Source organism: Physcomitrium patens, chromosome 12 (genome assembly GCF_059467195.1).
Source record: "Physcomitrium patens ecotype Gransden chromosome 12, ASM5946719v1, whole genome shotgun sequence".
In the NCBI taxonomy this organism is placed as follows: Eukaryota; Viridiplantae; Streptophyta; class Bryopsida; order Funariales; family Funariaceae; genus Physcomitrium; species Physcomitrium patens.
The window spans coordinates 5,292,382-5,318,078 of record NC_143421.1 but is presented as its reverse complement, the minus strand read 5'-3'; the positions used below and the strand labels follow the sequence as shown (position 1 = coordinate 5,318,078).

Sequence of the window (25,697 nt, the reverse complement as noted above, 5' to 3'; positions counted from 1 at the left end):
TACAATTATATCCACCAAGGCATGAATCAGTGAAGCAAGTAAATGTCATGAAACTGAGCTTGCAGTCATCACATCCAGAAACCACCATTGATGGGTCTGCCACCAAAAAATTAACACTAGGCACCTTGTTCACGTGCTTCACACCCAATAGCACTGGCAATAGCAAGAAACATTAATACACTTAGCCAAGACATAACCTCAAAATTATTTACAACTTACTATATAATATCTAATAAATATGATATTGTACTAAGTTGACATTTTCTAATTGTGAAATCAGTAAAAAGATGTAATTAATTGTACATAAAAAGAAATGAACCTCAAAGTTACTTGCCGTTGGTTAAAATCCCACGTTATAACAATACCTTAATAATCGTTACTTGCAATCAAAGATTTGTTCACTTGTTCCACCTTGGGCAGCTGAGCCTAAAATGAGTTGTTTTGCTATTGGACAGTGAAGGAGAGCTTGGATGATGCAGTTCACAATGCCAACCTCTGAAATTCCATCAAACAGCGTACATCCTTGCCCAATTTCATATTCAGCTTGAAGATGTGACTAGGAAGGCGTTCACCATTTTAGCTTGACTAAGTACGCAACGGTTATCGGATAGGTCAGACTGACAGAAGTCTGCATTCCGAAAAGGACCCAACTCCTTGATAGAAAAAAAATGCCACAATAATAGAAGGAATGTTAGTGAGACTAAACGTTACGTAATGAAAGAAAAGAAATGAGACTTCTGTGTACAAAAGAGAGCACTTAAATGCAATATTTGAAAAGGGGTTCAAAGATGCAGTGAGAGTCATCAAAGAATTGGAAGAGTGGCATCTCCCCGACACAATTTAAGTTGACAAATAAGATGCTCTCATAAGACCATTCTTTTATTGTCCACATTAGGTACAGGTCTTCCACATAACTTTTGCGCACAATAAAAGTGACAAAAGAGAATAAAATATGGATGTATGACATTATTCTGCAGCTCAACTGCAGACTTGCCATAAAATATAGTCAAAAGCTAAGAACTGTCCTAATGGAAAATTGGGGTTAATAAGAGAAATAGTATCGTACAAATTACAACTATACCGAGCTTTCTAGTTACTACTTGAAATTTTGAAAAAGAGCTATCTACACTTAAGGTGTAAATACCAAATGAGGGGTTCGCAGGTGGTTTGTTAGGTTCCCTAGCCTAGCAGCAATTTGTGCCTGAAAATTCCTGACAAAATATTCAACAAGGAAATCAAGGGCTCAGCATGTGCTTGATGAAGTACTGATTTAATGAAGGCAACTAACATAAGCAAACGTAAAATAAAAACAGGGAATGATGACAACCCCTCATCCCAGATGATTAAATAGGCATCAATTACTAGTTTGCTAATTCCTGGTGGCGCTCTGAAAGGCGTTCCAAAATGCGCATCTTGACTTCCTCCTCACGAGACTCTGAGAGTGGTGCCTTGGTTACCCCATCCACCACGTAGAAGATGTCGACTATACATGTGTCTTGTGTTGCTATTTTGGCCCTTTTAACACTGAAAGAAAAATAATGGCGTGTTAGAAAAAGCACCAATGCTTGAATATCACTACTCATGCTTGTCAATGTTTTAGTGAGGAGGAAAACAGAGAAAATCTTGGCAAAATCTGGTGCTACTAGCGGCCATCACAGACCAACCTTATAAGCTAACATGTAAGGTTATCTAAAATACCCCATTAGACTAAATTATCAAACCTAGTTGACACAAAAACTGAGCTTGGTGCATGGCGCTAAATTCATACTGCTGAAAACTTGAGACACAATTCTATGAATAATCATCCAACTCTACACACAAACAAGGGAAGGATTAAAGCAAAAAGGAATGTAAAGACCTGACACCAGTTTCGTAGAATGCTTGTGTGAGATCAAAGAGCAACATTTCTTGGTCAACTCCCTCAACTGTAACCTCCGTTTGTCCGTTGTCAATCTGAAAAAATACTTTAAAGGCGGGTTGTTCATAATCCGAGACAACTTCTTCAGTAGAAAAAACAGCCTCATCAGACTCAAGGGGTTCAGGTGCAACTCTCTCTGCCATTGATGCTTCACTTGAAGGCAAGGAAGTATCATTGTTCTCCAAGTCCATCTGCAAAAAAATTTAGTGATGAAAAAAATTAATGTACTGCGTAGGGTGACCAAACCCAAATACTATTTCCAGATTGTTCATTTTCTAGAGTTCTATCACTTAGAAGAAGCGAGTACAGGAAGCTTTTATACTCCAATTTGTTATATCGATGAACCACTGGTATCACAAATCAAAATTTCATCAACTTTCACATGGTTACTTTGCGAGTTCCTGAATCATGTTCGAAACACTCACAACGGATATAAAACGAGGTATACAATTTAACAAAGTATTGTCACACAGCACGCACCACACCCTAAGACTCAATATCAAAGACCAGGAGGGGGGAATTAACCATGTTCTGACTGCAGCACTGGACAACACCATGAAACAATAAAACAAGACGGTTCAGCAGATCCTTCAAGCACGTAGAAGCCTACAAGGAAAAACAAAGAATGGTGTAAGTTTCATCCCAAAAGACATCATGATGCCAAAGCTCCAAGAAGAGTCAAATGACACACAATATCTTTGTAAAGAGCAGCATGCTTGACAACATGGACTCCGTGCCTATGGAATCTTGTGGCAAGGTCTTAAATACTACTGACGTGGACAATTCCTTGTAGCAAGGATCTAATTACAAAGACCAAGGTCATGAAGCTATGAATTACGATAAAGAGGGTCACAAAGGAAAATATAAAATATAAAATATAAAATAAAGCAAAGTAAGAAGCTAGGATTTGATAGATTATCACAAGATGTTTTTTCCTTCCTGTATCAAAAAACACATGCAATAAGCTTGATAGTGAAGGTCGAAATCAAAATTGGCCTATATTCTTACATGATCCTCTTGAAGCATAAATTTACATAATTTCATTACATTCCGATACATGTATAAATTGCAAACAAGAGTCCAAGACTACTCATCAACGTTGATGACAAGCACCACCATGATATAAGAAAACAAAAGCCCGAGTTTGCACACGCGCAAATCAAAACCAAAATGAGCACGCTTTCTTTCCTTTCATAACAGACGACTCTTTAAAACGACATGATTGCACTTGAACCTTTGCTGTTTGAAACCCGTGTCTTGAAAGATGAAAAACACCAAACTTGATTCTTTCTATCACCAGCATAATAAAAAAAAAATCGAATTTCATGGGATCTCTTAAGATCAAGAAGACAAGCAAACCATGCGTTTCAAGATGACAAGACATACTTGCCACACCATTCCCAAAACCCAAAATCCAAAAGTCAATTCATAACCATGGTCAATTATGATAATAACGATACTGCCCAAGGAGAAATCGTTTCTCAGAAAATGAATAAACAGTTGCAGCGGGTCTAAATTGCAGTGAAGTGCCAGCATTACAGGTCAAGCGACACAATCTAACCTTAAATCAATCACACGACATCAAGAATTAGAGGGCGAACCTTTTGAGGACTTCCTGGCTCAAGGTCTCCTGAAGCTTCACGGCTTGGCGATTCTATGGCCTGTTCATGACTGTTGAAAAGTGCAAGTGGCTCCTCGTCAGGAAGTTTACGCCTCGATTCTTCTGCAGATGACAGGGAATTGCCAGAACTTTCACCGAGTGAAGCTAGCTGTATCCGCCATTGCTCAGCGAGACTCTGAATTGATTTGAACTGCTGCTCAATGACCTCTGCGTAGATGTTCATAAAGTTAGGTCAATACTCTAAAAATGGTCGACAAAGTCATGGATTAGTCTTACAGAAGCACACTAGAACTGCTCGCAAAAAAGGAATACATCCCGTTGCTTAAGGATTGACGAGTAGATTAAGCTTCTAATCTTCCGCGAGCTACCTTTCAATTGACATATTTCATACATTACTTTGTCACTCACCATGTTGTAGCAATTTGTCTTCGGAGTCCGCTATTGATGTAGCATATCCACTTTTATAATGCCTATCACTGTGTGTAGGACTTCCAATGCTACTCGCTGCCTTCGATTGATCGAGGTCATCCTCAGCGTCGAAATCAGAGAATCGTGACGATGCATCACCAGACCGTGCAGATAAGCGGGAACTGCTGCATAACCCAGGAACTACTCCAGGTCGACGCGTGCTATCCTTATCAGCGAGCAGCTCCTCAATGCCCTCAAACTTCTTTCTCCTACACGAGAAAACTAATATCAACTAGTGTGTAGAACAGTGACATTCAAGTGTCCCCATGTCCATTTTAAAATATGAAAGAAACCCACGCTAAGAGAGCGCGGGAAGAGATGTACGTCTGACTACAGCGGTTCTTGACAAGAAAATTTCCAGAAGGAACAGCACTATCAGAAAAAGGAAAAAACAAAAACAAAACAGTCTAAACCCATCAGAGCCAATCAAGAGGTCAAGTGAAACGAGACCTATGAACTTAGCATACTGATGAGCTATCAATTAATGTAGCACACCAGCAACAAAATATCTACTGCAGGACTATATCGTGCTCGTCGGACTTCAGAGGGCTCTTCTCAGATTTTGATGTCCACGCGTCCAAGCTTCATATGTAAGCAATTAATGTCAGAGCATCGCCATAGTAAGGTACTTATAGTGAGGTATAATTGAAACCCACCCTCTATTGAATATCTTCCAGGTGACTATTTTGGTTACTTCAATGCCTCGGCTCAGAGGTAGGGTTGAAGAATCAACACCGGGTTGTCGACGTACATGTCGAATGTAATCATTTGTAGCGTCATCTAAGGCATTGTCCGCCACCACAATTGCTCCCTTCTTCAACTTCAGAACATCAAAAATCTCAATGTAGCGTTCAGGCTGTCCTGAGAGCAACACAAACTCCAGTCCTGTAGACCACATTCTCACGTCAAATATAAACTATACACCTTGCATATACGAGCAAGTTAAGTCACCATGCCAGTCTTTAAGAAAGACAATCCTGGAGCTGATCTTTAAAATTGTAAATAACATAACCATCGATTTTTTAATTGCTTCATAACCAATGCATTACTTTTTTATAAAAACGTGACCTACCTACCTTACAGTACTGCAAAAATTACCTTCTCTCCGAGGAATAAAGGTCAAGGGATCCTCTGTAATGAATCTCACATAATCAGACAACTCCATCTCCTTAAGAAAATAACGAACAACATCTTGCTTCTCAGCTTCATGATGCACGGACAACAGGCAGCTGTTGGTGGCTCGCGCAGCTGCAGCAGAAGCAAAAAGATATAAGAATCTAGCAAAATATACGCTAAAATTTAGATAACATTTCTTTTATCTTTCGTTGACTGAGTAGGTATAAAACACAGTACGGATGACAAGAACAGCAATAATGCAGACAAGCAAAGAGAAAATGATGAATAGCAACAAAGTGAGCCATGGTAATCAAATCACTCGCGTATACCTGCAGCAAGGGCTAGCGTAGACAATCCACATCCTACTTGCAAAGTATGACGTGAATTTTTTCCAGCGGCCAAAGCAGAAATAAATTCTGCACTGGCAGGTTCGAGGAGTGGGAGCCTTTGTTTACCCCTAACAAACGACTGCCGTTTCAGTAAGAGGGTCCTCCGCTGCAATGCAGAGGCAGTATGAGCTTTTCGGATCTTTAAAATTACGCAGCCAATGATTCGTCAGTCCAGCATGAAAAGCTATGAAAACTGTGGAAGTGACCATATACAATAACTTCAATTCAATTTTTAAGAAATCAATGTAACAAGACAGAGTAGCGCATGCAAAACGCCCGTATTTAGAAGATGAAAACAAGAATTAACAGCCAACTAAAGCGACTTCCAAAGTATGACCATTCAAGTATGCCTGCCCATTGAGTACAGTTAAAATGGACTGCGTATTGCTGGTGGTTCAGACTTTGTATTGACCTCCTCCGATGTGCAAAAAATAAAAAGACATTTGCATTGTTCTTCTCCTTCAAATCGAGACATGGCCATTGAAGAAGACATACCAGGTCCAACGATTCACAAAACGCGGCAGTCGATATCTCTGAGTACCACCGCATCTCGCTGGTATGAGAATCTCGCATCCTGCCCCCTCCTACGGCACCTCCTAGTGTTCCCAACGCTCATTACAGTCCTATTCTCTAACCCGCCTGAAGTGCTCGTGCCCTTCCTGCAACTGTGACTAAATTTCGTAAATAAATAATATAACCTGTGCAAATTGCTACTGGGATATCAAGTAGCAGGTGTGAAAATAAATGCAACCTGCCTATCTTCAATGTAACAACATTATGTGACATGCGAGAAACAACTAGAATTGAGAAAGGGAGGTGCATCGAGCTCAGGTGCATTGATATGACGAGCACGCCCGACCTGCTAGCCTTCACTCGCTATTTCATGTCCTCCTAATATATAGGGTTATGCAATCATACTCTACAATGCTTACATTGGTTTCAATTCCAGAAGTGCCGACAAAGATATAAGAGGGCACTCAAATATTGAGCAATAGGTCGAAGTAGCACTGCCTAATCCCAAAAAGTGAGATTTTTCGAATTCCCTTAAATCCATAAGAATGTAGTAGTTTCTAGACACTAAAGCTAACCAATTCAACTACTACAATATATGTTTACTTTTCAAAGCTGAGCCGAGATACAGTTTCTCCAACTGCCGTTGCGAAATTGAATGTGACCAAACGTGTCCAGTCCTTATCAAGATCAAGATGGTCGATTACTGAATGAGTGACATTGAATGCACCGAAATCATCGAAAAAGAAAAAGAAAAAGAAAAAAAGTCCTAATTACAGTTTTATTTGAAGCTGAGAGCTTCAGCACAGGCTTGAGAGCAAGTTGGAATTTTTAGAGACGACTCCCAAGTACCTTAAACCAATATGTCGTAATCAAGTCAGATCAGGGGCACATTCATGGCAGCTCCAAGGCAACATGAGAAAAGAAGAACCTGAATAGAAAGTTTTGTGTAAAACGAGTATGACAAGAAATCATAAGCCATATACTCACCTCTGAGCTTGCGCGAAGAGGATGTCTGCTACAAAACGTAATTGCGCACAATTTGAACTTCCAGGGGTTGAATGTCGAGTTATTTCTGGATCCAACTTTTGACACTCCCCACCGCGTTTGGCCAGCCACACCGCTCTGTCAATGGTTCGCCCTACTTGCATCACTCGCATTTCAACCTCCTCGAGAACACCAACCAACATGTAGTAACTCTCCACAACCAGGACTTACACTACCTTGGCTTGACTGCATCCGCTGGCTAGTAAAAATACTGGTTTAGCTTATAGGCCCTTGATGTAGGAAGTCGGTAGAAAAACGTTACGTGCGTTTTCAACTAGTAGCATCAATCAACAATCCGCTTTGATTCAAGTTAACTCAACGAACAAGGGTCCAAAAATTAGAAAAAAGTCATATGCAATAACACCGTTCCTTTCACATACTAGTCCTCCCAATGCCACAATACCGCCAGGGCATTACCCAACAAGGGGCAATCTTATAACCCTCTCAAAATGCGATGAACGACGTCCGAGCGCTGCGACAGCGATACGACTTACACTCAACAGCTTGTGAAAGCTGCGGCAGTTCCTGAGAGAGCTATCCCTCTAACTCACTCCGCTCATCAAGCCTCCACCGAACCACAACAAAAATTAGAGCATCCCTTGCCTCCACAACGCCGAGATACTTGAATAATCCCCGAATCTCGACTAAGTAGGCAAAATGGAGTACGAAATCAGCCGTGACACATTCCAATTGCGCTACTACGCGGCCATGGCCGTCACCTGCCTTCGCTCATCTTAACATCATCGTCTCACAACCCAGACGCTATCCAACACCCCTACGCAAAACGTTGACCGCTTCTAAAACTCACACAAAAGTATAAATCGACCAAAAGAGCTAAATCGACCGAACGCGAGTTCACGAAACAAATTCGCTCAGCTCACGGTGCTGGCGATGTCATAGCACGCAGAATTCCTGATGACGCTAACGATGACGAGCAGACAGCCGCATGATGTCCTGGGCATTCTTACCAAAAGGCTTCAAGCTCGTCGATAGCTCGTATTTCCTAGCACCCGCCCGCCCGCCCGCCCGCCCGCTCGCTCGGCCGGACCGGGACAGTACGGGACGGTTCTGCGCGGCACGGAACCACACGGAACGGCACGTCTAGGCTCGGGCCGCAAGGGTATGAGTCTCAAAGCTCCCCAGACCCTTCACCCCGTGGATCTGGAACGGGTTCGACCGCGAGGGCGATGTGCGCCGGAGCGGGCCGGCGAACTCGGCCTCGAACCTTCACAAGGACCCCCGGTGATTGGATTTCTGTAGCTCCGAGGATACGTTCAATCGGGCCTCTGCACCCGGTGCCGTGCTGCGTCGATTACTTCCATTCATGAGAGACTTGATTTTATGCTTTTGACCCTTCTGGACGTCCACAGCGCATGGACGGCACACACCCTTCCCTTGTGGGAACTTGCACTCCCCCTCATCCATCCAGTGTCTCATCCATACATCGTCTCATCCATATATTGTCCCGTTGATCCATTGTATCATCGATCCAATGTCTCATCCATCCGTTTGAGTGTTCGTTCGTTCGTGTTCGTTCGTTCGTGTTCGTTCGTTCATTTCTTCTTCTTCTTCCGCCTTCTCTGTTCACTCTTTAGTCGCCCTCACATTCATTATGTGCATATTCGCTTGAGTCAATGCTTTTTTGTTCCAAGTTTAAGTTGTCTTAAATAAACAAATAAATGACATGTAGACAAAACAATTAGTTTGGGTGTGCACTAGTCAAATGCTTTATTAGTATCAAATTTGCACAATCTATATATATATATATATATATATGTATATATATATAACTTTTTATTAATCTCAACAATCTTATTTAAAAATTAAAGATTTGAAAAGTTTATTTAAATGTGTTTTCAAAAAACTAAACTAGGTAAAATTTTATCACTTTTTGGTTATTAAAATAATAATAAACATTCTAAAACATAAAAAAATATAAGAAAATTTAGAATCTAAATTAAAATATACAAAAGGTATTAAATAGACTTAAGGTGAGTTTAGTCACTTGAAATGAGTCAAGGGCCATCATTGACTTGTCCGTCTAACAACTTCAAACATTTGGTGTTCTGCAAGAGGGTTTATGTGTGCCTTTTGCCATTTTGTTATTACTGTGCTGTCTGTTGTTGCTTGCACACATTTACCATGAAGGTTTTGGTTCATGCAGCACATGTGTTTCTTATACTGTATGTGATAGTTTGTGTTTGAGTTCATGCCTTAAATGTGATATTGTTTGTGTGTTTGAACACCCAAAGTGACATTTTGTTATGGTAATGAACCAAAACTGATGGATAGATTTTTAAATTTGATCCATGGCATCAATTGACTTAGAATTGGATTGTAGATGAACAAAACCATTATAAGTTGGTGTATGAACATTCAATAATTGTTGTAATATAAAATATTTGTAAAATTTAACATTATGGTAGAATAATATGTTTCAAACACACCAAATACTGAAATAAATAAATTAAATAGTTTTATATTATATTAAAAAATAGAGTATGAGGACTGTCAATTGTCAACCAAATAATTTTTTCTTTTCCTATTCTTAATTAATATCACTTTGTTTTTTAATTTTTTTTAAGATATTAATTAATAAAATATTTTGTTATTAAAGAAAGTATTGATAGAACAATTAAATAAACAAACAAATGATCTAAGATTTATAAGTATTTCTTGGTATTAAAAAATATTATTTTTTGTAGAAAATGTTACATAAAAAAATTACGAAAAATATGATAAGATTATTTTAATATGATAAGATTATTTTAATATGATAAGATTATTTTAATATGATAAGTTTATTTTAATATGATAGATTTTAAAAAGCTTGATAGTTTGATAGCTTTTTAAAATCCAAAAAAGTCTTATAGATGAGTATATATATATATATAAGAACTATTTAATTTTTAAAAACGATTTCATATCAAAATATATTACCAAAGTTTTATATTTTTAGAATGTAATATTATAACCATATTAATATTTTGTGTAGATTTTGATTAAATTTAAGCTTTGGAAAAAAATTTATTAAAGAATGTAATATTTAAATGAGACAATATATGTATTATTAAATAAAATAAAAAATAAAAGATTAATTCTTCAATCATCAAGAAAAAAAAACTTAGAAGTATAAATTTACTTAATTACAAGTTAATTAATTCAATAATATTATAAAATTAATTTAATAATTTTTTAATATACATTATATTTATGGTTGTTAGATAAACATTGTTGAAGTTATTAAAGTATCAAAACAAGAGTTTCAATACTATTATTATCTATTATTATATACATCAAAAATTGAAAATTTTATTTTATTTATTATAAATTATAAAATTATCATTTTAATAAATATTTAGCATTCTATACAAAATTGTATCATTTTATTGATTTTTTAATTTATTTATTAAGTCATTACATCCTTTCTATCATTGCTTCTAAATTATTTGACATTCTCAAAGTGCATAATTATAAACCATGAAATTTGATGTTTTATAAAAATGAAGTAGTATAAATATTTTATATTAATTAGAATTTTTTTTGTTCTTCTTATGCTGTTGTTGATTCTTAGAATGTGTAGGTAGTCTATCTCAAGAAGTGTTTTTTTTACAAAAATTTTAAGAATTTATGTTAAAAAAAAATTCCGTTTGAATTACAATTCTTGGAATTAATATTTGAAATAAAATAAATCAAATTTATAATAAAAATAAAAACAAATTCATGTATCATTCTCACTTTATAATATCTCTAAAAATTAGAACTTCTAGAAGAGAATTTTTCTTCACCAAGTAATGGGCGTTTTGGAAGACTTTTATACCATGACTTTTCAAAATAGGCTTCTAGATGTATAGGCCCCCAAATCTTCAATTTATGTGTCTTTTCATTTTTCATTTTAATTTTTTATCATTCAGCAAATATAAAAAATAACTAAAGTCAAGTTGGAAACATGTTGGTAAACAAAAACAAATACTATATATTTATATATCTCTTTTCTCGAGTTTCATTTGAGAAGTTATTAATGAAACCTCAGTGAAATGAAACTGCAACATGTCAGAAAAGTACAGAGACGTTTTTATTGTAGAGTGACAATCTGCATGCAAAATCTGGTCATTGTGGTTGCATCGTCAGCAAGCAGCTGCAGAGATTCGAACACAAGATCTAAGACATTCACTCATCCGACCATCACTCTCAAATTTCGCTCTAGTCACAATGATTCAGCCGAGATTGATCCCAAGACCGATTCCGAGTAAACGTTGACCCACTTCAGACGGAAGCTCTCGTTGTCTTCATGAATTCAATGCTAACATCGCCTAAATTTGATGTGTTTTAGTATTCTTTTCGAAGCTAGATCTTATGTTTCTCTGCATTGTGGTGGTTTCTCGGAGCCATGGGCGAAGAGCCTCCTTCCGTAGCATATGCTTCGATGCCAGCTCAAGGGACTTGATGACGATTATTGATTCTATTTCAATTACTTCAAATTTGTGTGCTTTCATGTACTTTGATTGATCAAGTGGTGTTCTTATTTCTAAATCGTGAGGCACTTTGCCACTGTTTATTCTGATTGACGTTACTTCTGTCGCTGATTTCTTCTTGAATTCAAGGCTTGTATGTGCTTCTTTTATTTTGGCAATGGTGTTGAAGTGCAGGAATTTTGAATTGGGATTTGTATTTACTGAACGATTGTTGCCGAGCGGGTATTATGGATACGATGACTTGGTTTCGGGTTAATATCGCTCAATCTTAAGCTAGTCTTACGTTTATTAATCTAACATTGCTTTCTGACATCACCCATGCGACGGACAAGTGCCAACTGCTAGTTTGAACTTCATTTCTTCTCAGAGGTTTGCGAAGGTCGTTCGCATTTTGAAATGAAATCAAATCCTTTTTCAATAATACTTCGTGAATCGGGTACTAAAACCTTCTATTCATTCAGCCCCACATAGAAAGAAAAATGAAATCATTCTATCATAGCTCACACAGCACAGCAAAGTCGTTTAGAAAGTATGATACTAAATGCAGATGTTGCAGTGCTTATGCTCTCAACTGAATCGATTCAGGAGTTCTGTATCATTCGCTGTCTTTGTTTAGGGCTTCCTTGGTTTTTGAGTATGTTCTTGAGCTCACGCATTGGAGAGCACTGGATTACTAGAGGTTGTTACATCCAGAGGCTGCATTTAGCACTCGGATAGAATGGTTTGAATGGCTTGGTCGTTGCTCGGATACCCGAGGTTTGGCCTTTCTCTTCGGCTTATGTAATAGTGGACTCGCTGCAATCATGAATTGAATCTGAACCGATATACATGTACTAATGAGTTTAAACCTACGCTTCTGTGCGTGTTGCAGATATTTTTCTCAGCTCGTCAGAAATGCCAACGTCTGTACACTTCCCGTTTCTCACCATTGATGAGCTTAAGCTTCAAATTGTACGAGAATTTTGGCTTAAGCTTGATTTTTGTACTTGACTTTAAATTATTCCAACTTCTGTTTTTCATAGGTTTTTATAGTCGTTGTAATTAATTATTGAATTTTATGTCTTAAACTTTTGGCTGCAGTAGCCTGTAGAGACCGTAAAGTGAATATCCACTTTGCAGTTGCTAATCCTCCAGAAGACGGTGCATTGGGAAGCAATGATAAATTTGCTTAAGTTACGAGAGATTCATCTCTTGCAACTACATTGAATTTTCACACATGTAGAGTTACCAAGTTTTAGATAGGAGTGTTACTATTCTTTTAATTTTTAATTTTTTTTTTGATGCATCAAATGACTAAGCATTTGTAAAAAACTAAATTCCTGTTTAAATAAATCGGTATCAATTTCTCATATAACAGAAAATAATTGTTTGTAGCATGTGTAGAACATTCTGGTTGCATTAGAAATGTTGCTTTTCTACTAATTATACATTTAGTAAGGACATATCTAGAAGTCAAAATTTAAGATTTAAATATCAGTAAATAGTTTAATTTTTTACTGAAAAAAAATAGAAGTGAACATCTCTCTTCATTAAACATATATGAAAATATTTTTCTTTTAATTTTTTAGAATAAGTGTGTACCACCAAGAAGACTAGAGCATGTTTGTAAATGTAAAACTAAAAAAATACTAAGTTAGTGCTAATCTAAAGACTAAAAATTTATTAAAGACATATTACATAATTAATTAATTTGTCTTAAGTAAACAAGTTAGATTAAAGACAAGCTAGTTGATTGTAAACCAAAATGAGAACAAAAAATAAATAAATAAATAAAATAGAAAAACATCAGAAACAGTGACTGATAAGTTGTAATCAAAAATAATAATACAAGATTTGAACAAATCATCAAAATGGGTTTCTGGAACTAATATAAATAACTTCTAATTCAGGTTGACTAAACAAAACAAATAAAACCAAACATTTTTAACTTTGTTTTAAGATTAAGATATTGCACTAAATTCATGATTGCACAGAGTACAATTTTACTAACACCTAAATTTCAGAATTGGCAACTTTACGCATATAATTGAGAAGAATTTCTACTTATAAACACTGAAGTGCAATCAGCTGCTCAATTCGCCAAATTAGTCCGCCCAGCAAGCGCTAGCATACCGAAGCTGGGGTGGGGGTGGTGTGCAAAGTTACATGATTTTTAATAGCGGCAACTTCATGGGACGATTTTGTGTGTGTTGGTTGATTGAACGGAGAAAAGGGCTTAAGGAACATGATCGGAGGCGCAATGGCAAGTGGAAGGGCTCCGGTCGGCGGGCTAGTGCAGGATCTGTTTGTGTTTGTGTTTTGTTTCTCTTTCAGTCGGAATCCATTCCGGTTTGCAGGCGAGCTGGATAGTTTACGGGTGGCCCCGGGAACGCCTTTGTGCACACTCGCGGAGAAGACCATGACTGCACAATTGAAGTAGCAGCTGCGCAGTCCAGAGCGTACATTCACGGGGAATCTAGAGTGCAGGAGGTGATTTGCTGTGGTAGAGAAAAAGATCGCGGAAGGTCGTTGACAAGGAAAATGATCTCGAAGAAAACATCCTTCGTCGACACGTCCGGCAATGAGCGCAGAATAGCGGCAGTGGAGCGTGTCTAGACAGAAGCCACAATTTTTCCACCTGTCGTCCCCCTTAGTGATTGCTGCTCACGTCCTCACGAGGGTACGGAGCTAGTAGCTTAGTCTCATTTTCACAACTGGTGGGGGCGTTGCAGGATGGGCTGCTCGGCAGGTGTGATGACGACTCCTTGTTTACCATCTTTCAAGTCGCTTGCACAAAGATTGCCGTGGGCACCGTGCTCGTGGTGGCTCTCGCTACTGAAGCTGTTTCTTTTCTTGCGCGAGCGCCCCCAAAGTACTCCCTGATCTCCGTACAGTGAGGCCTAGAATCGTAACCATCGAATTTATTGGCTCATGAGTGTGATTTCCTCCACGTGACCATCGTGCTGGTCAACACTTGGGAATCCGATATTTGGGAATGGCACATGTTGCACATATCCGTGTCGGACGCACCAGAGTTTTCCAACCACACTATTCGGGTCATTCTGGTATAACATATATGAAATACTCTCACTGACACACTAGTTTTATCGTAAGAGTTCATGCGTTATGATTGTCAAGTACACTTATTCATTCATCCTGCTGAGGTGGTTGGCATCGTTGTTGTGTGGTTTTTTTTAGTCTTTGCTCTCGTTGCTGTCGGGACGCACACAAGATTGGTTGTGGAGGCGCTGGTGGGCAGATCGGTGAGGAGATGCTGCAGATTAGTGTTTAAGCATTGCAAGGCTGCGTAGTGCTGATGCAGCAACGTGTTTATGTTACGTGGATAGAGTAGAGTGTTGTGTTAGTACTAGAGTTGTGTGTCTAGAGTGATTCTGGATCTGGACTTTGGTGTTTTCATATTGTTCACTTTGAGAAGTCTTGGATTTTCAGCATCGGTGCTGGCTGTTTCTCCCACTCCAAGATTTAGTAATATTTGGTGTAGTGGATAGGTTTGATGTTTCAAATATGCTCCTACATATTACTGATGGCTGCTTGTGCTTTGTGTTGGTAAGCAAAGCGTGTATCAATTGCTGAGTGGCAAGTGATGAAATGTATGGAGAGTGGAGCTCATGCTTAGGAGAGACATACAATTGTAATGTTTATCTCAATGTAAGGACTTTGTGAAAATATCTGCTGTCATTTTGTTGTCAACATGGAATGAAGTTGAAGATGTTGCATTGCATGCTTTATTATGTTGACATGACTCATAGGAGTGTACAAAGGCTTGAACATCACGATCCAAACCTGCCCAAATCCATGTCCTTTAGATCTATTCTAGAGTCTTTTTTTGTCCTAGATGTCTACATATTGGAATGTCATGTCTCTCTTGAAGTATGCACATCCCGAGTTTAGCATTGTTGAGTACATAAATTTGCTTCTTGAAATAGAGCAAGCCATCACTGAAAGTATAATCGTGATATTGTATATTGCCCACCTTCAACTGATCGCTAATCATCTTAAAATAAGCATCTTGATGTGTAGCTTCCTTCCATTCTACCTCTTTGGTTAGATCTAAAATGACACTACAAATGGTAGCGACTTTTGCCTTGTCTATCAATTTGTCCTTCAAGTCTAATCTCCGCGATAAGCTATCTAGCATAATATGTTCTGCCCTTGCTTGTACTCAAGCTGAATATCAAAAAGCTACAACTGTTCTTCCCAATGATGATGTTGTAATTTCATATTTTTTAGATGCAAATCATGTAGCAAGGGTTGATGGTAAATCCAAACAACTATTAGCTTCTCTAATAAGTAGTGTTGTTGTCAAGGTCAAGAACTTTATAAAAATAAATAAACAAGTGAGACTTTTCTCAAAGAAAGATGAAAAAATAGAAATAATTCAATATTTATATTAAGAAAGAAACTGGAATGGCTATTGCCAAAAGACAAGAAAACAAGAGACCCTTGAAACTACACTAGAAGCAAGAAAGGAGTTGACAAGAGTGAAGAGGGCTTCACTCTTGTCTCTATATATACTATCTAACTAAGGGCTATATGGCGATGTTCTATAAGACCTCTAATATGTGTTGACTTTGTAGGACACATGCCTTGACTTACAAGGCAAGTTTTTCTATGTATGGGCCACATACTTAACTTGGTCTTCAAGCTAACAACATGTATGGCACATGGCCAACTTATTGACCATGTTTCTAATCCAAAAGGATAATTAAAGATACCTATAAAGTCAAAGCAGCATCTATAAAGCTTCTAGGAAGCTTCCATAGCAAATATTATAGAATCAACTTACTTTTACCTATTTTTATTTACTTCTATCTATTTATATATGTAATTATTGACTTATATGCATATGTCTATGACATTATCCCTCCTACTAGAGACGAGTTCTACAAAGAGCGGCCATCATATATTGAGAAAATCTATGATGCGACGAATTGTATTTATCACATATGCTGATCTTTATTCTCTTCGAAGATGATTGATAGGATCTCTCAACGATCGATAGTATCTCATACCAGGGCAGAAAGACCACCCTGTTATTTGATCATTGTTGAGGCCTTCATAACTTCCTTCAAATAAAACATTTAGAACACCGTTAGAAGTTGTTCCTACCTTTAATAAAATCACCAAATATCAGAAGTTCCTTCCAAGGTCATGATACCAAATGCATTGTATTTCATTGTTGTGTTGTGATTTGGCTATTATATGAAAATAATATAATTATATACTTAATATATAATTTATTAAATAACATGGTGAGAGCTATGTTAGTAGATTTTAGTTGGTTGTAGAATATAATTTGATTATTACCTTGAGAAGAGGTTGTTTGAAAAGATTACTATAGAATTTATATAACTTTAGTTTTCTTTTGATAGTGGCTTTTAAGGTTCGTTTTCGTTGATAGTAACTTCTAAATATTTAGAGTCACCTTTGTTAGACATTGGTGACATTTGGAAATTTATTTTGGTTCTTTTATTTGGTGTTTAGAGCATAAATTATGTAAATCTTATAAAAAAAAAAAGGATTGAAGAAGGGTTTTGGTAGCAAAGGGAGTAATTAGAGCACCAAAATAGATGAATGGAGATGGATGATAAAAATCTCCATTCCTATTGGTCAAAAATCATGACCAATGGGCTTTGAGGAGGCTGCTCGAGGCCATATTAGACATGAGGGTTAGTTTTTCAGCCCATTTGAGCTTAAAAGGCAAGAATCAGCAAGTTTAGGTTTTTGGCTATGGTTTTGGTGCAAGTTTTGTATAATTTGGAGTTTATATGAAGGAGATATAGGCACTCAAAGTTAAAGTGTTGATTTGGGAGCTATTGTCACTCTTTTTGGCATAACGCATGCATACAAATAGCAATTGAAGATCGGCAACCGCAATTGAAGAGACTACTTTTGCAGCTACACTTTTCATATATTGCTTGCTGGATTCCAAGTCAAAGTGAAGGAGTTATTGGATTTTGAAGTCAACACATTGAATCTAAGGGTAGTAAGATACCCAGTTTACCAGTGGTTGTGTCTTGAGCTATATCTTAAGCAATTTGATGAGGTTTTGGCTCAAAATTTCAAGGAATATGTAATTTTATGTAAGTAAACTTTAAGCATAATTTTTATGACATTTGAGTATAGGATTCTTGAGATATTAAGAAAATAGTGCTCGGGTGCTTGTAAATTAGGGTTTAAAGTGTCTTCTAGGGTTTCTTAGATGCCAAAAGATCGGAAGTGAATTTATAATTGGTTTTTTTTGTGATAAAATTTAAGAGTGAATTCTACCTATTTTATAAATTTGAAACAAACTAAATAGCTAGAGCAAGCATTATGAATTTCTAAAGTTTGAGAAAAGAAACCCTTTTGCAGAAAAAATATGTTTTGAAGGGATTTTGTTATATTTTGAGTTTTATGCAAAATAAAGGAGTTTTGGAAGCTAAGACAAGATTCATATAAAGTTTTAAGCTACACTCTCTATAGCTAGATATCCAGTGTATTTCTAGATAGCAAATCATGCCATACAATATTGCCATCTATTCAAAGAAGAACATGTCGTTCTTGAAGATCTTCATCTCGATTGCATTGTCTTGAAGGTTGTGACAATCATAATGTCTCATCCGGCAAGTCTGCAAACAAAGGCTCTTAAGTCAAATCCACTGGTTGTTGGTTCTCTATCTCCTCAGCATCACAACTACAAAGAAGCTACCACAAGAATTGAAAATAGAATGTTATCTTGCCTAGATCTTGTTTCTTTTATAAAGAAGGATTTCATCTTGATTTTGATGGATGTTGTGGATGAAAAGCCTCCACCACCTTTGCTGCATTTGTAAGATTCTTTATTGGCTCCCATATGCATTCACTAATATCATATCCATGCTAATGGACAAGATATTCTAATTTATTTTGGCGTCGCCTTGAATCTGAGACTTCTTTTACTTTGAACTCTTCATTATTGTCTACTTCTATAGGAGGAGGTAGAGCTTGTCTTCTTCTTGGTATGTCCACTATCTTGTATGGTTGAAGAAGAGATACGTGGAATACTAGATGGATTTTCATTGACTTTGATAGGTGTAAACGATATGCAACTGGATTGATTTGTACAGAAATAAAAAATGGTCTAAGCCTTTGATAGTCCAATTTGTCACAAGGACGAGTGGTCTTGATATTGCGATGAAGTAATCATACCTTGTCACCCATGTAGAATGGTGGTTGTTTCTTTGGTTAAACATCCGCATTGACCTTTTGTTGTTCTTGAGCTTCTTTTAACTGCGCCTTCATCGTTGCATGTAGCTCTGACAAATGAATTGCCGAATCTTTTGCTGTATGATTATCAACTTTTAAAAAGTCAAAAGTATCAAGTCGTGGATGATAACCATAATTGGTAAAGAAAGGAGTTTATTTTGTATAAAAATGTACCCTATTATTATAAACAAACTTTATCAATGGCAAAAGAGTTGTCCAATCACCTTATTGGTAGTTGTTGATACATCTTAAATACTATTCCAAAATTTGATTAATACGCTCACTTTGTCTATCAATTTAAAGATGGAATACCAAAGATAGTTTTATATCCACTTTTAGAATCTTGAAAAGAGTCTGCCAAAATCTTGATGCAAATTGAGTTCTCCTATTTGATATAATATCTTTGGATAATCCATGATAGTGATAGATATTGTCAAGAAAGAGCTTAGTTGTTTCTTCATCTATGATGGATTTTGTACATGGTATAAAATATACTATCTCGATAAAACGATCTACTATCACAAATATAGAATCATAAGAATCTGAGATTGGAAGATCCATGATGAAATCCATAGAAACAGTAGACCATGATTGTTCTAGAATGGATAATGGCTGAAGAAGTCTGTAAGGTTGATGACGAGGAATTTTTGATCTTGAGCAAACACTATAAGTTTGTATAAAATCTTTGATTGCTTTCGACATTTGGGGCTACTAAAAGTCCGTAGATATTAGTTCTAACATTTTATTATATCCAAAATATCCTACTCCTAGAAAGACATGACGAGCTTGAAGAATACGTAATCAAGCTTCACCTTTTGGAACATATAGGTGTTCCTCAAAATATAGTATATTATTTTTAAATTCAAACTTAGAAGTATCTTAAGACTTTGAAGGATTTCTCTTAATATCACGAATAAGAAGATCAAAAGACATACTTGACTGAACTTGCTTAATGAAAGTTGAATCAACAGTTAATATTGATTTCATTGTTCAAAGATGAAGATGCTCTGGCTTCAAGAGAATTATCCATTGTTGATCAAAAGTAGCATCTCCTTCCTTTGGTACAAAGTAAGATCGTCTAGAGAGTATATATGACAAACCTTGTTGTTTTCTTAATAGAAAAGTGATCTTGAATTCAAATCTTGACAAAGACTTACTCCAATGGGCTTGGCGACAATTCAAAACATGTGTTGACATAAAATATTCAAGATTCTTGTGATCCGTATACACGATGACTGGATTAGAAGCACCTTCTAGATAATGGCAGTATTCTTAAAATGAATCCACAATTGCAAGAAGTTCTTTGTTGTGGATCTCGTAGTTGATCTCGGCTGGTGAATTTTTTTTGGAATGAAAAGCTATTTGATGAAGTTTATCATCTATTCCCATTTCTGACAATATGACATGCAAAGCAAAGTCTGATGCGTCTGTTTCTATAAAAAATGGCTTAGAAAAATCAACGCGATACAAGATTGATATAGAAACAAAGGCTATCTTCAAAGCTTCAAATGCTACTTTAGCTTGTTGATTCCATTGAAGTTTGTCTTTACAAGTCAAATGTGTAAGTGGAGTTGTAACTTGAAAGAAGTCTTTGATGAAGATCCAATAGTAGTTGGCAAATCTCAAAAAATATTTGACATTTCTTTCCGTTTTTGAAATCTTTCAATCCATAATAGTTTGAATTTTTTTAGGATCCATCATAAGTCCATCATTTGAAATGATGTATCGTAAGAAGTCGACTTAAGTAGTGTAAAATATATACTTTTCTATCTTGGCATAGAGTCCCACAGCTCTTAGTTTTTGTAACACACGATGAACATGAAGTGCATGTTCTTCTATGTTCTTAGAATAGATTAAGATATCATTTAGGTAACAGACAACAAAATCATCTAAAAATTCTCAAAAGACATCATACATTAGATGTTAGAATATTGTTGGTGCATTTGTAAGTCTAAAAGGCATAACATTGTATTCAAAATGTCCATGCCTTGTTCGAAATGCAATCTTCCATTCATCTCCTTCTTTGATGCATACCAGATTGTATGCTCCTCGTAGATCTATTTTTGTATAGATCTTAGCTTCATTCAATTGATCAAGGAGTCTTGATATCAAAGGTAGTGGGTACTTGTTCTTGATATTGATTTTGTTGAGTCCTCGATAATCGACACACATCTACAATGATCCATCTTTTTTCTTCATAAATAAAATTGGAGCTCCTCTTAGAGATTTGGAATGGCGTATGAAGTTCTTGGCCAGATTTTCTTCTATATACTCCTTGAGTTTAGCCAACTCATTTTATGATAAACTGTAGATTGGTCCAAATAGTAGTTGTGCTCGTTCTTGAAGGTCAATTGAGTAGTTATAGGAATGATGTTCCGAAAGAGTATCTATATTCTTTTTCTCAAATACATCTTAAAAATCTTGATATTGGCTTGGAATGCTACTTGAAGTCTTTCCACCAGTAGAAACAGGTGTGGCATAAATGACACAAGGTGATTCTTCTTTTGCAGTATGCAAGAAAGCTCTTGTACCTACAAATATAGATTTAATTGTACTAGACTTTTCACTTCTACTTGATTAACTACGTTCTTAGTTATACTTTCAAAAAAGTCAACACTACGAGAAGTCCAATCTATTTTAGGATTATATTTTTTTAGCCATGATAAACCTATAATAACTGGATTGGAAGAAGATCTAATGATATTAAATATTACAAAGCTACTATGACCATTAATTGCTACTTCTATAGGAAGGGTTTCATGAGTAACATCTCTTGAAGACAACGGACGATCATCTATGACTTCTACATGAACATGTTTGGTTTTCTTCACTAAAAGTATGCTATGTCTTTTAGCAAATTCTTCATCTAAGAAACATGTTGAAGCTCTTGAATCTAGCAAGGCAGAAGCTTTGTGATGTTTAGGTCCTAGAAGAACATTTATCGTTGTTGTGATGTAATATGACTATATAATGAAATTATAATTAAATATGAATTTCTAATTAATATCTAATTATTTTAGTTCAATTATAATTTGAGGTATCTAAACATGGATTTTATAAAAACCTATTAGATTATTTTCTTATTTTAATAGTTAATAGGTTGAAGGTTAGTTAGTAATTTTACCTTCTAGATTGTAGAGACTCTTCTACTACCTTAGAAAGACCATAAACTGATAAAATCAGGATAGAAGAATAAATGGTTAGTATGGTTGATACTAAGGTCAAATTAAGGATAGAATTGGGCTAAAAAATCCTTAGAAAAAGTTAGATTGATACCCGAAGGTCGACCATTTGTGAGAGAGGGTCGAAATTAAACCTTTGGTCACTAAAACGATTGCCGAGGGCAAATTAGAGAATAATTTGAAGATTGGAGGTTAGGGTTTGAGAGCTAGCTTAAAGTTCTTTCTAGATACATAAGAATTGTTTTAAGAGGGTTTTAAAAGATTTAGCAATTTTTATTCAAAGTCAAGGTTTGTATCAATGATTTGGGTTTTATATAATATAATTAGGGCTAGTAATTTTGGCTATTTCGTAAAATTGGTGTAACATCTATGGTTGAAAATTTGAAATTATTTGGATTATTGAGTGTGCTAAGTGTATACAAAATTTTGTGATAATCTAACGGTGTGGTTTAGAGATATCTAATTTTTAGCACAAGAGGATTTTAGAAGGTGGCAGTTTGAGGTTGGATAGGTTTTCTATGATATCTAAAGTTCTATTAGTCGGATTAAGGTGAAAATTGGCATGGTATTGAAGGACTTAAAGATCAAGCTACACACCAATTTTGAAACAAAGTTAATGGTTGAAAAGGAAGAAAACTTTATTATGACTTTTGCTTCACTTTTCAAGTTGGCATCCGAGTGACATTAGTGCAATTTTTGGAGGTTTTTTTTTTTACAATCAGTAAGTTGAATTGGGCTAAAAGTTCTTGAGTATATAGAAGATTTATATTGACAGTTGTATGCAAAATTCCACATCAAGTGGATAGTCGGATTGGATATTATAGTTTGTTAAAGCTCACTGATTAGTATTGGGGCTTACAAGAAAAATCTTAATTCCTTAAATATAAAAGTAACAAGGTAATTGGGCTTTATATATGGTTAAGACTACTAAAAAGAGTGTTTTAAGTACTTTTGAATTGAAATATAGATTATATTCTTCTCGTATGGGTGAAACCTATTAGGGTTCTTGGCTACTTGTAAAACACAAATTCATCTTCCATAATTAGGTGCTCAGCATATTCTTTAGCAAACAACACGTAATACGACATTATAAAACATGGAGAGGGTTTTGAGGAGAGAATAGGACCTTTACTAGGTATTGTACAAGATTCCAGTTGCACGGTCCTTATTGTAGTTGAACAAATTCGTTTTCTAACATGCTATCTTCTTTGATCGCCATACTCCTCATTTTATGGTTGTGTTGCTTCTTTGGACAATCTTGAGTAGTGTGCTTAGGTTCTCCATAATATAAGAATAATCCTTCCTCATGATGACAAGTCTTTTCTTGCTCAGTAAGAGATTTGAATATATGTATTGAAGAGATGTTGGTATTGCCATTGAATTATAGTAACGTTGAGATTCACTTATACGGTTCTCATATCAAAATTTAAAATGACGATTGTCGCACTTCACAGCAATGTCAATTTCTTGACTCAATATTTGAGGATCAAGTAAGTTGAGCATTAATTTTTTTACCTCATATTATAATCTGTAGAAAAATTGGCTAACAAGTGCAGCATCATCCTACTTGATATCAATTGCAAGTTGTCAAAATTGTGAAGTGTACAACGTTACTAATCGATTGTCTTATCACAAATTATGGATCTTGTTGGTAGCAACATAAATTGCATCATGTTCTCCATGCATGGATCGAAATTCCACCAAAAAAGCCTACAGATTATCCAATATTAGATCTTGTTGTTCAAGAAAAGATGAAAACCCTGATAATGTTGAACTTGAAAGAAGTGTACCAATGAATCTAACTTGGAATCTTGAAATTGGATAGCTTTGGAATCAAAGTTCAATCGCAAGTTATACTTGATTGATAAATCTTCTAAATTTTGATCTAGTACCATCAAACTTCTCAAGTAGGATAATTCTTGGTTCTCTAACACTGGAAGGATGTTCCACTATAGGAGAAGGAACATAATTTGGTGCAGATATTGAAGCAGCTCCAATCATTTCTATATCTTCACTTCCTACCAATCTTATTACTCCTAGTGGTAGTAAATTGAATTGATGCATCTTAAGCATTAACTCTCTCAATTGCTCTTGCATTTATGCCATTGCACTCTTTATTTCAGCAAGTTCTGCGATGATAATACTTAAAAAAGAAGATGTCTAATATCACTCAAGACAAATAGAAGAGAGGACTAGAGAACAAAGAAAATACTAAGGACAATATCAGTTTAGAAGAAGGTAATCCGCAACTTCTAATACGCTTATGTCTTATCAAGAGAAAGGAATAATCTACTCTTAATCAAGATTAGAAAAAGCTTTGATATTGTAAGTCTATTCTTGTCAATCTTTCAAGGACAAGAACTTGATATAAATAAATAAACAAGTGAGACTTTTCTCAAAGAAAGATGACAATATAGAAATAACTCAATATGTATATTAAGAAACAAATTGGAATGGCTATTGCCAAAAGATAAGAAAACAAGAGACCCTTGAAACTACACTAGAAGCAAGTAAGGAATTGACAAGTGTGAAGAGGGCTTCACTCTTATCTCTATATATACTATCTAACTAGGGGCTATGTGGCGATATTCTATAGGACCTCTAATAAGTGTTGACTTTGTAAGACACATGCCTTGACTTACAAGGCAAGTTTTTCTACATGTGGGCTACATAGTTAGCTTGGTCTTCAAGCTAACAACATGTGTGGCACATGGCCAACTTATTGACAACGTTTTTAATCAAAAAAATCAATTAAAGATACCTATAAAGTCAAAGCAGCATCTATAAAGCTTCTAGGAAGCTTCCATAGCAAATATTATAGAATCAACTTACTTTTATCTATTTTTACTTACTTCTATCTATTTATACATGTAATTACAAGCTTACATGTATATATCCGTGACAGTTGCCACACCATTGTGGCATATATCATGGCTAATTGTTCTCGATTATATACAGAGTAATTGTGCTTTGCCCTTTTGAGTTTGTGTAATTTATACGCCACAGATTAAAGGCCCCTACCAAAGTCTTGTTGAAAAATAGTTCTAATAGGAAAGTCAAAAGTATCAATGTCAAATGTATAAGGAAGATTAAGATCATGTAGTTGCAATATTGGAGTAGTAATGAGTGTCTCTTTCAACTTATCAAAGGCATTTTGTTGCTTCAGTTTTTATTCAAATGGGGCACCTTTCTCTAATAAGTTTATCAATGAGGCAGCAATGTAAATAAATTGCTGAACAAAATAGCAATAGTATCTAGCAAGGTCTAAAAATGAGCGAATTTTAGAAGCATCCTTGGGGGTTGGCCAATCTTCCACTACTTTCATCTTAACTTGCTTTATATGCATGCCTTTGGAGGACACCACATGCCCCAAAAAGGTGACTTCCAACTTCTAAAGTTTACATTTTGATTGCTTATAATAGAAGTGACTATCTTGTAGCCGATACAACACTTTTTGTAGGTGTTGTTCATACTCTTTAGCAATTTTACTATATACGAAGATATCATCAATAAAGATGATTACATACTTGTCCAAAAAGTCTCAAAATAATTTATTCATCTGATCTATGAGAGAGTCTGGAGCATTGGTGAGGCCAAAGGATAAAACCTGCCATTTGAAATGTCCATAATGCATATGAAATGCCATCTTTTTTATATCCTCTCTTATAATAGGTGTTTGCCAACAGCTGCTCCTAAGATCCAATTAACTAAATATGGTTGCACCTTGAAATTAGTCAAAAGGAT

The 25,697-nt window shown here is 35.9% G+C and overlaps 1 protein-coding gene across 6 annotated transcripts; it reads right to left on the bottom strand.

Moving 5' to 3' along the window:
- Positions 1–845: 845 nt before the first annotated feature.
- LOC112289743 (uncharacterized) lies at positions 846–8,038 on the bottom strand. 6 transcript variants are annotated; one of them, XM_024535244.3, is made up of 10 exons: positions 7,013–8,038; positions 6,008–6,177; positions 5,453–5,618; positions 5,106–5,255; positions 4,664–4,892; positions 3,948–4,216; positions 3,520–3,746; positions 2,444–2,524; positions 1,859–2,109; positions 846–1,524 (listed from the first exon to the last, which is right to left on the bottom strand). In XM_024535244.3, the coding sequence occupies exons 2-10, from the start codon at positions 6,083–6,085 to the stop codon at positions 1,362–1,364; spliced, it is 1,614 nt and encodes a 537-aa protein (XP_024391012.1). In that variant the 5' UTR covers positions 6,086–6,177; positions 7,013–8,038; the 3' UTR covers positions 846–1,361. The 6 variants fall into 6 exon arrangements, with proteins under 6 accessions (XP_024391012.1, XP_024391014.1, XP_024391013.1 ...); XM_024535246.3 differs by having other exon boundaries at positions 6,008–6,171; positions 7,013–7,915; XM_024535245.3 differs by having other exon boundaries at positions 6,008–6,183; positions 7,013–7,442.
- Between the last annotated feature and the right edge of the window lie 17,659 nt (positions 8,039–25,697).

Excerpts from the sequence above, each read along its gene's own strand:
- LOC112289743 (XM_024535244.3), bottom strand. The coding sequence starts at position 6,085 with ATGCGAGATTCTCATACCAGCGAGATGCGGTGGTACTCAGAGATATCG. Across the intron at positions 2,525-3,519 it reads AGCCAGGAAGTCCTCAAAAG|GCTTCTACGTGCTTGAAGGA; the intron begins GTTCGCCCTCTA and ends TTTTCCTTGTAG. Across the intron at positions 2,110-2,443 it reads AGTGCTGCAGTCAGAACATG|ATGGACTTGGAGAACAATGA; the intron begins GTTAATTCCCCC and ends ATTTTTTTGCAG.